Here is a 17,548-nt window from a genome sequence, read left to right as displayed (position 1 = left end):
AACAAACAGATTTCATCCTGGAGAGGGTTAAACCGGGCTGCTCCTTGGAGGCAAGGACTCTGGGGCTTCGTCTGACATACTTTGGTCATGTTGTAAGGAGAGACCGGTCCTTGGAGAGGGACATCATGCTTGGGAGGGTGCAGGGCAGGCACAGGAGGGGAAGGCCTTCTGGGAGATGGATTGATTCGGTGACTGGGGCAATTGGGATGAGTGTGTAGGAGGCAATGAGATTGGCACAGGACAGAGCAGAGTTTAGAGCTGTTGTACATAGAGTCCCTATGAGTCAGAAGTGACTTGACAGCACATAACAACAACATCTTGCATTTAAAGTGAGTATCCTTTTTCTGTGGCATAGCAGATAATAAATTGAGTGTTTTGGATTTTCGTTGGGTCATTTATATGCATTTTGTTTTACAACATTGTAATCACAATTTCATTCGATAATAACAAGCAGCAAGTTTAATAAGCTTAAGAATTTACCTTGCTGTGAGTTTTAGTTGGGAAGAGTTAGAATTGTAGATTTAGGTATAACAAGCTTGTGAATTAGTGTTGAATTGTTTCTACAAGTGTCTAACAAATATCTTTAAGAGAAAATCAAGTAATTAATTACGAGCCCAGTGTGTTCTCTGCTCTCAATCACACTTTCAAAAACCTGGCTAAAATTAGACTTGGGGCCTGGTAGTTGTCTTACAAACCACAAGACCACAGTTCGTTCCTTTCAAAGTGAGAATAGCACCAGCTTACAAGCTTCTAGATACTTAATTCTACTAACTTGTAAAGTTCCACATTGGTACCTTCTCACATTGTAAAGGAAGAGACACATTAACTCATTACATTCAATGCAGTATACATTATTTATCCCCTCTTTTCTTAGTTTCCCCCCAAACCAGTGGCATTATGCAGTAAGCAGTAAGCCCTAATCCACAACATGACCAGTCTTCCAACTATCCTAAAAGACCTACAACCAGGAGAAGATAAATGAATGGGACCTTCTAAGACTCAAATCCCTATGTATATCCAAAACTTCTCCAAGAAGGTAAAAAGGAAAGCCATGTGATCAAAACCAAATGGTAGTTAAGGAAGAAGTTCAAGCCGCACTGAACCTATTGGCAAAAAATAAGGCCTCAGAAATCAATAGGATACCAATCAACATATTTTAACTAACTTTTGCAACCCTGGATGTGCTTACAGTCTGTAGCAGGAACTTTGGAGGACAGATGCCTGGTCAACTGACTGGAAGAGATCCATGTTTGTTCTCATTCCCAAGAAAGGTGATTCAACAGAATGTAGAAAATTATTGAACAATATCATTGAAATCTGTGAGCAAAGCATTACTAAAGATCATTAAAAAGAGCTAGAATATATTGAGAGATAACTTCCAGAAGTTATAGCTGCATTGGATCGTAACAAATTATGGCTAACATTAGCAAGAATGGGAATCCCAGAACACTTAATTTTGCTCATGGGAAACCTAGACCAAGACCCTGTTGTGCAAACAGAGCAAAGGAACATTACATACTTTAAAATTAAGAAACGTGTGTATGAGGGTTGTGTCCTTTCTCCATACCTATTTAATCTGTAAGCTGAACAAACCATTCCATAAACTAGACTCTATGAAGAATAATATGGCATCAGTATTGTAGGAAGACTCATCAGCAAGCTTCGTTATGCAAATAACACAACCCTGCTTGCTGAAAATGAAGGACTTTGAGCGCTTGCTACAGAAGATCAGAGACTATAGCCTTCAATATGCATCTCAATGTCAAGAAAACAAAGATTCTTACCGCGGGACCAACAGGCTAGCTACATCATGATGTTGGTGTTCTTAGATGGAGAAAAGATTGAAATTGTCAAAGACTTAATCTTATTTAGATCCACAATCAACACCCTTGATCAATATCACAATCAACAATCTTGATTGTACCAGGAGTCAGGAGATAAGGAGGCATATTGCCCTGAGAAAGTCTGTAATCTGCAACCTCTCCAAATCTTTGAGGAGCAATGATCAGTTTGAAGACTAAGTGCACCTGATTTAGCCCATGGCCTTTTCAATCAATTGCTATGCATCTGGGAGATGAATAATGATTCTAAAAAGAACAGATACCTTTGAGCTGTGGTGTGGAGAACACTGAATCTCCAATAAACTACAAAAAAAAAAATAAACAGATATGTCTTGGAGCCAGAATGCTCCTTGGAGGCAAAGATACTGAAACTCCATCTCACGTACTTTGGGCATGTTACTAGGAAAGGATATTTCTCTCTGTTCTTTGGTGAAAGACATCATACTTGGGAAAGTGGAGAGTTGAAAAAAATATAACACAAAACAGACCTTCAACTAGATGGATTGACACAGTGACTGAAGCAATGAGCTCACGTGTATCAGAAATGATAAGAATGACACAGAATAGGACAGGGTTCAGATCTGTTGTTCAGGGTCTATGTGAGTCAAACTTGACTCCACAGCACCTAACAACAACATTTGGGTTTTATACTATTAATTATGATATCAAGAAGTTATGATACCCCAACAAGGTATCCGTGGATAACTGCTGCCCTTGTAAGGCTGGTTATTCTAAGGGGTGAGTGCCTCCCAGCTATTACTGGTCACCTTCTAGACCTGTCCTAGTGTATTGGCTAAAAATTGAATCATGGGTTGAGTTTTGTTCCAGGTTTGAAAAGTGACTATGGGATTTGAAGTTCCACTAGTCTCTATTGGACCAGTGACCTGGACTTTGTTTTTAAATGTTTTTGAGTTTTGTTCCACAAAACTGTTCTAGCTAGGAATCTCTGATGGTCTGGCAGGTAAGGAGTTGCACTGCCAATCCAAAGTTGAATCCACCAACTGCTCCAAGAGAAAAAGATGGGCAGTCTCCTCCCCGGTGATTCAAAGCTTGACAACCCGCTGGATAATCAGCTGTGAATTGGTTCTGACTGATAGTACACAACAACTATCCAGGATCTTCTACTGGGATCTCCTGTAGGGTGATCATCAGTAAAAAGATCTATTTTTCCTTTCTGTCTTGGCTGTTATAAAAGAGATTAGTCACAATTTCTCACAGCAGGCTTTGTAATTACAAACTAGTTTTAAGTTTATACATCAGAAGTTCTGTTTTCACCCTCCATGGAAGCATTTGCTCAACAATGAAACAAATCTTCCACTTGCCAAACTCTAAAGTTATTGCTGCTGCTGTTGTTAGGTGCCATCGAGTTACTTGCGACTCATACCGACCCTACAAGAGCCCTAAACCCTGCTCTATCCTGTGCCAGCCTCACTGTCTCTGACACACCTACTTCCATTACTCTAATCACTGAATTTATCTGTCTCATCAAAGGCCTTCCTCTCCTGCATTGTCCCTCCACTCTCCCAACTATGATGTCCCTCTCCAAGGACTGGTCCCTCCTTACAACATGCCCAAAGTATGTCAGATGAAGCTTCAGAATCCTTGACTCCAAGGAGCATTCTGGCTTCACCCTCTCCAGGACAAACCTGTTTGTTCTCCTAGCAGTCCATGGTATAGTCAACACTCTTCCACAGCACCACAGCTAAAGGCATCAATTCTCTTTCTATCATCCCTAGTCATTGTCCAACTCTCTGACACAAAGCACGCAATTGCGAAGACTATGGCCTGGATCAGGCACACCTTAGTCTCCAACCTGACGTCATTGTTCTTCAGTACTCTGGAGAGGTCCCTGACAGCTAACTTTCCCAATACAATTAATCTTTTCATTTCCTGGCTGCTGGTACCAAGAATATTGATTGTGGAGCCAAGCAAACTGAAACTGTTAACTATCTCAATCTCTTCACTATCCATTATGATATTGCCAGATGGCCCAGTGGTGAGAATCTTTGTTTTCTTTATGTTGAGCTTCAATCCATATTGAAGGCTGAAGTCCTTGACCTTCTGCAGCAAGTGCTTCAGGTCCTCCTCAGTTTCAGCAAGCAGGGTTGTGTAATTTGCATAACACAGGTTGTTGATGAATCTTCTTCCAATCCTGATGCCACATTCCACCTCATATAGCCCAGCCTCCCGGATGATCTGCTCTGCATATAGATTGGGAAAGTATGGAGACAGAATAAATCCCTGGAGGACACCCTTCCCGATTTTAAACAATGCAGTGTCTCCTTGCTCTGTTCTGACCACAGCCTCCTGATTCAAGTACAGGTTTCGCATTAGCACAATCAAATGTTCTGGGATTCCCATTCTTCTCAGAGTCGGCTATAGCCTGTTGTGATCCACACAGTCAAAAGCCTTTGCTTAGTCAATGAAGCACTGATAAACATTTTTCAGATACTCTGTTTTCGGTCAAGATCCATCTAACATTAGCTGCAATATCCCTAGTACCATGGCCTCTTCTAAACCCAACCTGCATTTCAGGCAGTTCTCTGTTGACATGTTGCTCCAGTAGTTTTTGGATCATTTTCAGCAAATTCTTGCTTGCATGTGATATTAATGATATTGTTCGATAATTTCTGCACTCTATTGGGTCACCTTTCTTTGGAATGGGAACAAATATCGATTTCTTCCAGTCAGTTGGCCAGGTGGCTGTCCTCCAGATTTCTTGGCACAACTTAGTGAGCACATCCTGGGCAGTGTCTGTTTGTTGAAATATGTCAGTTGGTACGCCATCAACTCCTTGTTTTTTGCCAATTCTTTCAGAGTAACTTGAACTTCCTCTTTCATCACCATAGGCTCTTGCTCATATGTTGTTTCATGAAATATACTGTGTCAGCCAGTTCCTTTGTACCATCAGTTCAGAACTGACCAAGACCTGACCGTCCTGTGGGGTTTTAGAGGCAGAAAATCACATGAAAGGATATTGCCCATCTTTCTCTTGTGAAGCAGCTGGTAAATTTGAACCACATACTTTTGCATTGGCAGCACAATTCCTTACCATTAAACCACCAGTACAACAACAAGAAGCCACCAGAGCTCCCTAAACTCTAATAAAACATTTTTCTTTCTCCTTTCTTGGGAACTTTCTTGTTTTCTATTTGGAGTTGCTATTACATGGAACTCTTTCAAAAAAAGAACTATTAATGAGCTTTTACCTTTCCACATTGGGATACTAACTGGCATTGACAGCCTATGTGGCAACAATTTTGGGTAGAACAAGAAATCTAGATTCCATGCCTATCTCTCATTAGAATTCTTCCTTCTTTGTCTAGTGAGCCCTTGAAACCTCAAAATTACATGGAAACTATAAGCAGCGCCTTTTCACAATTCACTCATTATCCTTATATTTGGTTTGTTGAGGGTTTTTTCTTTTGTATCTACCAAGAGTTTTTCCTTTGTAGATGAAAAAACTGAAAAGAATAAGTAAAAAGGTCCTACCTTCATCCACAGATACTTGGGCCTATATTACTTACCAGCCTGTACATCTTGTCTGTCTCCTTGTCTACCACCAACAGTGAAGTCTTCTCTGCATTCTTCCTAATCATTTCTACCACACCATCATGATCCAGGCTTTCCACAGATTCACCATTGACAGCAACCACCAGATCATTGTTCTTCAGGCCAGCCTTATCTGCTGGGCTTCCAGCATCTATATCACTGATGATTTGACCTTCCCCCCAAAAAAAAATAAATAAGCATGAGAAAATCTGCAAAGCTGCTTTAAACAAATCTGTGTATAAACCCAAGGTCCTGCATAAAGCATGTGAATGCAACTACTACCCTCCCCTCCTACTGGCATCCCAGGAAGTCTATAAGCCCCCATTCTGCCTTGCTCCCTGCTCAGAACTCACTCCAGGAACAAACCTGGGCATTAACAAGTAAGTATATTAAGGAAAAGACGTTGTTGTTACTAAAAATGTGTGACATTCATCCTTAACAAAATAGCATGGTATGCATTAAGTGTCAGCAAGTGCCCAGGACAAGAGTGTGCTTACTTGTACCTACAATTATATAGAAGCTAAACTATAAACTTTGATAAATGACAATAGTTATAGAAAGGCTTCAGGCCTTTTGGTCATAGGGTCACTATGAGTAGTGCTCCACTCAATGGCAATCAACAACGCAAACTGTGAAAAAAGAGGGGCAGAAAAGAATGAGTAAAACCAAAGGCTTCAGACCCTAAGAAACTCATGCTGCCATTTCAGTAACAACTGGGTTCATTCAATTGTGATAATGTTTATGCACACCTCAAGACCTTGAGGGTCTTTATCTTTACTAGATGCCTCCAAGTCACTTGCACTTTTCCTGCTTCATTTTTCCAGTTCACTGCTGAACAGACCCCTCCAGATAGCCTATGTTGTTTTTCCTAGGTGCTGCCAAGTACAACTCATAGTGAGCCTATGTACAACAGATACGAACTCTGTCCTATCCTGTGCTGTCCTCACAATCTGACAAACTCAACCCTTTGCAGTAGTCACTGTGTCAATTCATCTCATTGAGGGTCTTCGTCTCTTTCACTAACTCGCCACCTTCTGCAGTATGATGTCCTTCAAGGAATATCCTTTCCTAGCAACATGCCCAAAATATATGAGATGAAGCTTTATCGCCTTTACCTCCATCCAAGAAGCACCCTGGCTGGATCTTCAAGACATAACTGTTTTAAAACAGTTAAACTAATAAAACAGGTATGAGGATTTAAGGTGGGGAGGGTAGGAGCAGAGGAGTGAGGAGGGCCAGGGGGTAATCATAGGGTCGCACAATTTGATGGGTAGAGGGAGGGGTGGGTAAGGGAAATGAGAAAGATCTGGTGTGGAAAACAATGTATACTAACTTTATAAGCAAATCAATATGTAATAAAAATGTATTTAAAAATAATTTTTTAAAGACATATCTGTTCTCTTAATAGTCCCTGAGATACTTCTGTACTGTTCTCCAACACCACAGCTCAAAGGCATCAATTTTTCTTCTGTCATCTTTATTCATTGTGTAGCTGTCAGATGCATAGTGAGGCTTGGAAAGACCATGTCAGGTGCACTTTAGTCCTCAAATAGACATCATTGCTCCTCCATAATTTGGAGACGTCTCTGACTATAAACTTTCCCAATAGAATATATCTCCTGATTTCCTGACAGCTGGTACCAAGGGTGTTGATTGTGGATCCAAATAAGATGAAGTTGTTGACAGTTTCTGTCTTTTCTCCATCTATCATGATGTTGCTATTAGTCCAGTGGTGAGAATCTTTGTTTTCTTGACCTTGAGATGTAATCCATATTGAAAGGTGTTTTTTTTTTATCTTCTACAGCAAGCACATCAAGCCCTCTTCACTTTGAATAAGCAAGGTTGTGTCATTTGCATAATCAAAGTTATTGATGAAACTTTCTCTGATCCTGATGCCACTTTCTTCATAGAGTCCAACTGCTTGAATAATTTGCTCAGCATACAGATTGAATAGGTATGGAAAGGGATACAACCCTGGCACACCTTTCTTAATTTTAAACCATGTAGTGTTCCTTTGTTCTGTTTATACAACAGCCTGCTTATCTAGGTATAAATTTTGCTGAGCATAATCAAGTGTTCTGGGATTCTCACTCCTCTCAGTGTTAGCAATAATGTGTTATAATCCACACATTCAAATGCCTTTGCATTGTTAATAAGCACAAATAGACATTCTTCTGGTATTCCCTGCTTTCAGCCAGGATCCATGTGACATCATCAGTGATATTCCTGGTACTATGGCCTCTTCTAAACCCTGCTTGAATGTCTGGCAGTTCTCCATCTATGTACTGCTCTAGATGTTTTTGAATGATCTTCGTCAGTATTTTGCTTACCTGAGATATTAATGATAGTTTTTTATATTTTCATGATCTTTTGCATTATCTTTCTTGGAAATGGGAACAAGCATTTCTCTTCCAGTTAGACAGGGAGTTGCCTTCCAAATTTTCTGATATAGACTTGTGAGCACATCAAGGGTGGCATTTATCATTTGAAACCTGTCAGTTGATATCCCATCATCCTGGGGCCTTATTTTTTTGCCAATGCCTTCAGTGTAGCTTGAACTTCTTCCTTCATTACCACTGGCTCTTGACCATAGGATAATTCCTGACATAATTTCAGTGTAAGCCAATTCCTTTTTGGTATAGTGATCCTGTGTATTTCATTCATCTTTTGATGCTTCCTTGGTCATTCAAGATTTTGCCCATCACATCTCTCAGTATTGTAACTATTGGCTTGAATTTGTTTCCGTTTTTTCAGTTTGAGAAATGCTGAGAAAGCTCTTCTTTTTTTTTTAATTTTCCAATTCCCGTTCTCTGCACATTCCATTAGAATACTTTGCTTTGTCTTTGAGATGTCCTTTGCAATTCCTTTCAGCTCTTTTATTTCAGCATCTCTTTCCTTGATGATAAAAATATCCTATAGCTCCTTCAAATGTATTAAAACTAAGTAACCCCTGCCTGCCTCTTTGCCCCAAAGCCCCTCTCTTTTCTCATCTGTTGGCTTTAGCATCATCCCCCTAATCACTGACACACGTGAGATTCTTCAATTCCTACACCCTATATCTAATCCTATGTTTAATTGATACACCCTTCACTGTTACCGTAATATTTAGATTTTTCTCCAACTGCTACTGCCCGCACACACACTTCCTCTACCCTAAATGCAACCCATATCATCTCCTGGCTAGAACTCTGCCTATATTAACTAAAACATGTTACCATTTATCTCTTCTAGTAAATGATAGATTTCTGGACTGATGAATTCTCAAAGCCCCTACGAATTTTTACCAGCTGTTCTCCTGATCCCTAATCCCTCGCCAGCACACACAGTTGTAATTTAAGATTCATCCTCTGTTGCACATGTCTAACCATTCTCAGTGCAAGAGAATGAACACAGCTTTGAAATCAAAGAGATCTGTACTTGATCCCACAACTAGTTCATCTTTCATAATTACTGTATCATCTTCAAACTTTCACTTTCAGCAAGTCTTTACAGAATTAAGCGAGATGTTTGAAACCTCCAAGACCCTATAATTTTTTTAAAAAATATATTAAGGTACACACCCATGTTTATTGCAGCTTTGTTCACAATAGCAAGGAGTTGGAAACAACCTAAGTGCCCATCATTAAACGAATCGATAGAGAAGCTGTGGTATATTCACACAATGGAATACTACGCTGCATTGAAAAACAAGGAACTCATGAAATATTATACAAAGTGGGTGACCCTGGAGGACATTATGCTGCATGAACTATCTCAGTCACAAAAAGACAAATATGGCATAAAGCCACTGTTATAAAAAAGGACTGACATGGGTACTGGGGGAAACTAAGAAAAGAGGGGATAAATACTTGGCACTGGAACAGACAAGGGAAAGAACTGTATAACAGGAATTTATAATTAGATAGTATTGACAAGAGTCAGATTAAGAGCTGCAGAGTAGTGGTCTGGGGTGTGGGTGTGGGTGGCTGTCTGTATAACAATGAAAGAACTTTTTTCCCAAAGAAGGTGATCTGGGGGCTTGGGGGGTAGGGAGGGAAATGTGCAACAGTGAAACCAAATTCTTTATAAATTTTCATTAAAATCTCAATTAAAAAAAGAAAAATGTAAGGGAAAATAAAACTAAACCATTAGCTCTTGTTTGACTACAAGTTAAGTCTAAACTCTTCAATCTAGCCTTAAAGATTCTCACTGTCTCCCACAAACCTACCTTTCTCAGCTACATATTAGACATCTAACTGTGTACCTCCTTTATTCACAAAGTTCTTCTCTTTCTGGAATGAATTTCCTTGATCCATCTACTATGTCGAAATTCCATGTATTTAAAAAAAAAAAAAAAAGCTTGAGCTCAAATGCCACTTCCACGGTTTACTCTCAACTCACTCCTTGCTATCAAGTTGGAACCAACTCACAAATGACCCTCCTGAAGGACATTGCTCATCTCTCTCCCTCAGAACAGCTGTTCCACTATTAGACATTTTAATCTTGGTGAGAAATGCTTCTTCTAAGCTTACATTCTCACAGCCCCTTTTTTGAAGTATTTACCACTATCTGCCTTGACTTATATGTACCTTATCTCCTCTACTAACTGCTTGATTCCTTTTGACTAAAGAAACTCGTACTTGAGAACGTTTTGTACATACTATGACATTAATATCTGATGTTTGTAAACATAAGGTAATGAAAAGAAAATGGCAAGTTCTGGGTAAATAACATTCTTTTATGACTTTTCCTTCTCTGAAAATAACCTTCATTATTTCCTAGGAAGTAGAAGACTCCAGCTTCCACTCCTGCAATCCAAACCTGCAGTTGTGCCGCAGACCCTGTGCGGCACTAAGCAGGCTTTACGGAAGCTCGAAAGGGCCAATTCTGTCTCTCTCCTCTTTGCTTTCGGGAATACCATGTTTCGCTGGTAGCTTGAAATTAGCCAAGGTGGAGTTACAGCGCAAAATTTCCAGAGAGCTGGTTGATTGGTGCATCACAGCCCAGATCCCAAATTCTGCCTTTAAGTATTTAAATGTCTATTTTTAACTTTATTTTTACTTCAAGTGAAACCTTACAGAGCAAATTCATTTTCCATCTGACAATTTACACACATTTCATCTTCTGACATTGGTCACATGTCTCTCAAGTAATGACACTTTTCCCACTTGTTCCCTGAGCTCCCTGTTTCTCTCCATCTTCTTTCCTGCCCCTTGTGCCATCTAAGCTTTGTTATTTGATAAATTCTACCTGTCTGGTCTCATATGTAATTGTACATGGAGTATATTCCTCCAGAGTTGTTATTAACTTTATAGGCTTGTCATCTTAGCATTTTTCCATAAAAACTTTTGTGTCACTCTTTAACAGGTCCTCATGTGACATATGAATTGGCCCAACGATGCTTTTCTCTTGCTTCATGCAGCTGATGGGGCGTCAGAGGGAGAATGGAACCCTAAGGTCAGAATGGGATGAGGATTTGGGCAGGCACACTGCTGAGTGTTCCGCTCTTCTCGTGTCTTACCTTTCTGTGAGGGCCCCTCTCTCAGGTAGAACCCATAGCCATCACTGCCCTTCTTTATCTCTACAACCCGGGGCTGGTGTGGGAGCAGTTTCAAACTAGTTGTTTCTCTCTTAAATGGTATTTTCTTCTCACTATAGAGTTTGTCAGTTTCCTTGTCTACCAGCAGGAACATAACATGGCTTCCTGATTTCTTTACCTGCAACAACACACACACACAAGTAAGGAACAAGAACCCAAAAGAAACAATGCTATGAAATAAGAAGTTTCTCCATAAAAGCACAGCATCTCCAGTCTCCATGAGTAACGTGCTGCATGAGGTCCTATGTCCTCACAACTAATACATCTACGTCCCCACCTATAGTTGTTCCCTTTGTTAAGGATGGCATCATGCATGCAGAGGCCAACTGAACCCATGTGAGAGTTGGATTTCAGAGCATTCAAGTATTTAGAATAGCAATTTGGAAAATAATGTAGTGCTTTTTAAAACCACTAAGAAGTCTGAAGTCATATTGAACCTAAAAATTGACCAGAAGAGAATATCAGTGTTTTCTGCATGTCATAGAACCTTGGTAGGACTTAACATTGGGGAAATAATAAGATTTCTAGCATTTCTTATGTGTAAGCTGCATATTTACCAACACAGTGGTTATCTTCAGTTTATGTTAATAAAACATCTTAAACTGACTCAACATTGAATTTATTATCACTTCAGAGGGTACAGCCAATCTGGTATAAATAAAATCTTTAAAAAAAGGTGAACTGGAGGAGCAGGAAGGGAGGATGAGGATGTAAAATGTGCAACAATGAATGAATGAAAATTTAAATTCTCTGTAATGTTTGTTAAAATCACAATTAAAATAAAACTTTAGGTTTTTTAAAAAAATAAAGCTAATGGTTCTTTAGACTACTTTTCTTGAATGTTCATGAGATTACTGAAGATCTTATTCCACACCCTATACTAACACTGTTTTTACCACTAGTGAGTATGTTCCTCCTTAATAAAATGGAGCAACCCAACAGGACATTCCTGCTGTCAAATTCATCCTGGCCCCTTCAGTCTCTGTCAGCTTCCTGATACTTCCAGTAAAGAGTGAAAGATGGGGTGGGAGGGAAGAGATTCCTCTGGGGTCTACCTTTTTAATTACTTCTTCATGACTGGCATTTTCTACATTTTCTCCATTGACTTCAATCAAATGATCATCAGCCAGGACACCAGATTTCATAGCCACACCTTGAGGTGTTATATCAGACAAGTATATTCCCTTTTTTCCTAGAAGAGGGTAGAAATTGAACAACGATTATAATCTTAATGCACAGAAACTAGAAGTCTAACAGTAAAGAATTTTCTGAGAAATTTGATATTAAAACCTCCACTTTGATGACTAATTCAAACAAATCTTGGCTCCTTATCTAGAAACACAAATATGTGTCCAGCTTTGTGCTAGGAACTGTATTGTTTAACTTGTATTTGTTTATTTAAGTCGAATTTCTCACCCCAAGTAAATGCAAGGAAGGTATCTGAGCTGGCACTGCCCTCTTGAATCAGCAAGCACCAGCTATGTCTCCATGTCACATTCCTTGTTATACCCTTAATTTCATATTTGTGAAATTAGAAAATATCCATTCTATTCTCTCTTCATCAATTAGTATAGCCATCATATACCAACAGAGTCAATCCATTTTCATGGGTACAAACTAATTATAGTGGAAGTAAAAAGGGAGATGAGAGATATACACACAATCAGTCTGGATTCATAGATGGTGTGATTTATGTGTGTGTGAGTGTACCGTCAAATCAGATCTGACTGGTACAGGAGGAGATTGTCCTTCCTTTTCCTCGGCAGAGCATCTGGTGGATTCGAACCATGTGCCTCTGGGATTGTAGTTGCAGCTCCTTGCCACTAGGCCACCAGAGCTCCCCAGATGGTGTGATTTACTTTTCAAAGAAAAGTAGTCAACTCTTCCAATATGGTGATATTTCAATTGAAGCCAAAATTGGGTTTATAATGACTAGTCTGATCATTTGTTAGGAATCTCATCATTTAAACTGTTTCCTTAAACATTTAATGTATTTCTTTTTACCTTGTGTTAAAAAGAACAAGCTCCATATGGTTATATCTGACCTTCATCAACTTCACAATGGGGAACTGTCCCTAGCAACAGTATCAATAACACAAAACCAATTCTCATGAGGTCAGACATATCCCCTATACCTCTTTCTACTCAATTCTATTTTGCTAGGTTCAAAACCTGATGCAGTAGCTCACAGACCACAAGGAACCATACCAGGGAAGCCAAAAAGTTACAATTCAGATTAATAACAGAAAAAAGTCAAGACAGCTCCTTAAATGTGTGCACAGATACCTCAGCCTCAAGCCTCAGCTTTAGGCTACTACTCCCAAGTTCTCAGTCCTGCCAACATTGGCTTCCCACCCCTGGTTGTTCAACAAAGTTCTCCATCCTGCCTAAATTGGCTCTCCCCCCAGCAAGGTTCCATCTCATGTCAGGTCTCCATGGCTGTTGCTTCTGAAGATGTAGCTGTAACAAGAATGGTGTCCTATATTCTCTTCTTTCTTCTTCAATGGCAGGGGGAAATCTGACTGTCTCTTGCTGTTAGGGTGCTCAATTCAATGGCAAGACTAGCCAATCCCCTTGCAGATTGTCGAGACTAGCCAATCTCATTGGTAGGTGGCCAATCCCCTGTTGAATAGCTAACATGCCCAATTCACATATTCCTGTCCATCCATGTAGCAAAATCAAACAATGGCTAGGAAAAGTTATACTGAAAAATGAACTTCACACCTTCTCAGGAGAACTATTTTTTTATTATTATTATTATTGTTTGTGTTTGTACCTTCAAATCAGATCTGACTGGTACAGGAGGAAATTGCCTTTCTCCAGCAGAGCATCTGATGGATTCAAACTGTGTACCTCAGGGATTGCAGTGCAGCTTATTGTCACTAGTCCACCAGAGCTCCCTCGGAGAACAATTTTGAATAGATTCTGATTTTTTTTTAAAACAATTTTACTGATAATGGACTTCTAGGAAATGCCAAGCTTTCTTTGACCACCTACCCTAATGTGCTTCATAACTAAAATATTTAAGAAATACTTATGACTAGTTTGCATCTCTTGCTATAAGTCTTGGAAATAATTTTGTTTCCCATTGGACTTCTATTCCTGTGTCACTATGACCACCCCTAGTTCCTTTTCAGTACCAGAAAGAATCTGGATGGGGTAACATTGGAAGTGGAGCCAACAGGCCAACATAGTTGCTCTGGTTCAAACATTATACTATAGAAACAACTATAGAACTATGATCATTATATAACCATTATAGCACAGGCCAGGCTGTAACTCTTCAATTCTAGAAATAGAATGTGGATAGTTAGACCATTTTTCCAGTCACTATCCATTTCTCAGAGGCCAGAAAAGCACAAAAAATCAGGTGAGATTGGACACAGCTGAGGATACTATGAGCATGTCACAACAGAATAGGAATTTTTGCAGTATTTCCAGCACTTAGTGTCTAACACATCAATAGGTGCTGAAGAAGTTACTGAATAAATAAGAGCCTAGCACTGTGAGAGATTGAGAATGACATCAATATTATGCAAATCTATTATAAAGAAGCTCCTTCTTCTTGTCTCTTTATTCTATTACCTCATGACATCATCCTAACAAAGCTAGAAAATGACAAAGAACCAATCCTCTAGCTCTGTGGCCTCAAAGGTTTAGCTGACAAATGGGGGGCCTGGAGTACCCAGCTTCACTCTACTGTTGGCCAAAGTCCTGATCCTCATAGACAAAGGGAAAGGCAGAAAGGAAATTGCTGAAGGATATCCATCACAACTGAAAAGTCAGTCAAAGGAAAATAGTTAAACAATAACATTTCTTTTCTGGGAAGTTGATTATCTATTCTTACACTCAAAGCTCACCTTTGGTAGTTTTCAGTGAGAAGCCATAGCTTTTCCCTTCCTTCACCAGGTAGCACAGCCGAGGCTGGGTCCACGTCTCTGTTCCGCCATTCTTCACCAGAGATGGCTCCTTATCATTCAAACGTGGCTCCTCACTTTGACCCAACTCTTTCAAGTCGACTTTGTTTTTAATGGCTTCCTCGTAGGATTTCCCATCAAGAACTAATAAAGTCACTGAACTCCCACTCTTTCTGATCATATCCACAACCTGTAAGGAAGGAAGACAAATACAACTTCAACCTTTATCAACTGCCAAAGGAAAATGCTTACCATCTGACCTCGGAGGTTCTGAGCTAACTCCAACACCCAAATAACTAGACAGTGCCCCAACTACCTCCCTAACCTTTTCAAGATCTAGCTACAGATTAGGCACTCCTAGAATCGAAATTGTGCCCAACTCCAGCCCAGAGGGCCCTCACAAGAAATAGTCCATTCTGAAGATGAATGCTGACTAGTTCCTTCTTAGGTCTATGACAAGATGGTGTGATGAAAACAAACACATTGGGAGTCATACATTGACCTCAAGGTCAGACCTTCCCAAATACTTACTCCCTGAGTGTATTAGTAAGTCGAACCGTTATTTCATGCATGAAATGATAAAGTCTTCCTCACAAGATTGTGGTAAGAATTTAAAATGATGAGAATGGGATTTCTTAACACAGTTCCTAGTATATAGAAAGCATGTAATGCATGATTAACATTGTTCAAACACCATTCAAGTTAAGAACAATTTCTACAGTTCATGGTTAACTGAAGTTCATTGAACAAAAGGTATAAAAATAAAGACATTCTGTCTTGCCAGCAAAAGCCATAAAAGAACTAAGCTCCATTGTCCCCAGAACCTACACTCAGCAGAGAAGATCTGGGGCTGATAAGATTCTGGAAGGAGAGCCCCAAACATCTCCTTTACCTGTGTATGTTCTTCCTTGTCCACAAAGATGCCATTGACCCTGAGAACTCTGTCTCCATCCTGGAGGCCAGCCTTCTCTGCTGGGCTTAGCCTCTCAACCAGTCGAACCAAGTGGCCATCAGTGTCCTTCTCAATTCGCAGGAAGAAGCCATAGCATTGCCCTTCTTGTTTGGACAGCTTGCACTCTCGGGGGTTGAAAGTGGAGGCCATTTCTGTGATGAAAAACACTGTGTAAATCCATGAGAAATGAAGTCAAATTGGAATGAGAACTCTGCCCTCAACATCCTGTAATCCTATTCTTTGAACTTCACAGCATCTACAATACTTGGATAGTAATGTTGGGGGTGCAGAAGGCTAATTTATATGTCTTGCTAATGACTTCAAATCAATTTCCTCAAGTATAATCCTTTATATTGAAATTTCTGGTCCATATATTTAGCAGAGTATTAGACGAAGAGGCTCAAATATCAATAGTTCCAACATTAAATTCCCTTTTTCCTCCTTAACCTAAAGATCAGGTATAAACATATTATCCAAAAACATTTAAGAAAAGCTAATTCTAATTCATGGAAACCCCATGTGTGTTGGAACAGAACTGAATGCCACAAGATTTTCAATGTCTGAAATCTTACAGAAGCTCAACAGGCCTTTCTCCCAGGGTACAAGTGGTTGGATTCAAATCCCCATATTAATAACCTTACCAGTTCATAGTCAAGTACAAACCATTTGTGCCACGCAAATATTTTAATACTTTTAAGTTTAAGTTCTGTCAAGTAAGTCTATCAGGTTCTGGAAATTGCGGATAAATCTGAGGACAAGAGAAACCCATCCATACATATCTTTCTTCAAATAGCAGAACCAAAACAAGACCCCACTTCCATCAAATTCAGTCTAATAGCAATCCTCTACCTGGCTTCTCACGAATTTTAATTGTAAATTTTATTGGCGGAGACTGCCAATATTTCTCCCTCAGAGTCGCTGGTAGACTCAAACCATCAACCTTTGGGTTAGCAACCAAATGCCTAATATGTTACATCAGAACAGAATTACACTTTTTTTACAATAACAGCAGATGTTATTCTAGGGAAGAATGGGGTCATATAACCAAGGGTCTCAGGAATAGGAAATAAAGATAGGAAGTAGTAAGAATGACTTCTTAGAGGACTGAGACCTGAAGGGTTAGTGGGAGTGAGATGAGGAAGGGAAGGACCAGGAAGACCTCAAACAATCCCGCATCAGTCATCAGAGTTGGCCAACAGCACTGGAGAAAAACAGAAAATGGTTTCCCAGGACCCTGCAGAGGAGTGATGGCCAGCAGGGAAAGGATTCCACGGCCAGGTGATGTTCTTTCTGCTGAAACAGCTCCTCTATCCACCTATCTGTCCCTCCAGTGGCCTCATTGCAGGAGCCAGATCCTGTACCACAGGAAGTGTCCAGAACAACTGTGAAAACCAATAGCCAGGCTGTGGCATCCACTTATCATTAGGGTGGAAACTCCTGCCAGTGCCCCAAATCCTCCTGGCTCAAACCTTTTTCTTTCATAGGATGACCAGAGTGGAGACAGAAAAATCTTATCACATTGATAAGAGGGAGAGGGCTGCAGAGCAGACAGTTAGATTGGCCTAATGGCAAGAAGCTGTGCTGAAGGCATGTGGTTCGAGGCCACCAGCTGCTCTGCGCGAGAAGGATGGGCAATCTCCTCTCGTGTGATTACTGTCCCTGAAAACCTGCCGGAGGGTCAGCTATGGGTCAGTTCCAACTAGACAAT

At 40.0% G+C, this 17,548-nt stretch overlaps 1 protein-coding gene across 1 annotated transcript in view; it reads right to left on the bottom strand.

Annotated features, from left to right (window-relative positions):
* The window catches only part of PDZK1 (PDZ domain containing 1), a 20,347-nt gene extending 4,357 nt beyond the window's left edge, over positions 1-15,990 (bottom strand). Inside the window, exons 1-5 of the mRNA XM_006899541.1 lie at positions 15,781-15,990; positions 14,832-15,078; positions 12,027-12,163; positions 10,894-11,089; positions 5,369-5,565 (exon numbers count right to left, since the gene is read on the bottom strand). Coding sequence (XP_006899603.1) covers positions 5,369-5,565; positions 10,894-11,089; positions 12,027-12,163; positions 14,832-15,078; positions 15,781-15,990 — 987 coding nt within the window. The remainder of the gene's footprint in view (positions 1-5,368; positions 5,566-10,893; positions 11,090-12,026; positions 12,164-14,831; positions 15,079-15,780) is intronic.
* Positions 15,991-17,548: the final 1,558 nt, after the last annotated feature.

The sequence above is a fragment of the Elephantulus edwardii genome, unplaced genomic scaffold (assembly GCF_000299155.1).
Source record: "Elephantulus edwardii isolate Elephantulus edwardi_28Jun2011 unplaced genomic scaffold, EleEdw1.0 scaffold00260, whole genome shotgun sequence".
Lineage (NCBI taxonomy): Eukaryota > Metazoa > Chordata > Mammalia > Macroscelidea > Macroscelididae > Elephantulus > Elephantulus edwardii.
The sequence above is the reverse complement of the archived record's forward strand: the minus strand, read 5'-3'. Positions and strand labels throughout refer to the sequence as shown.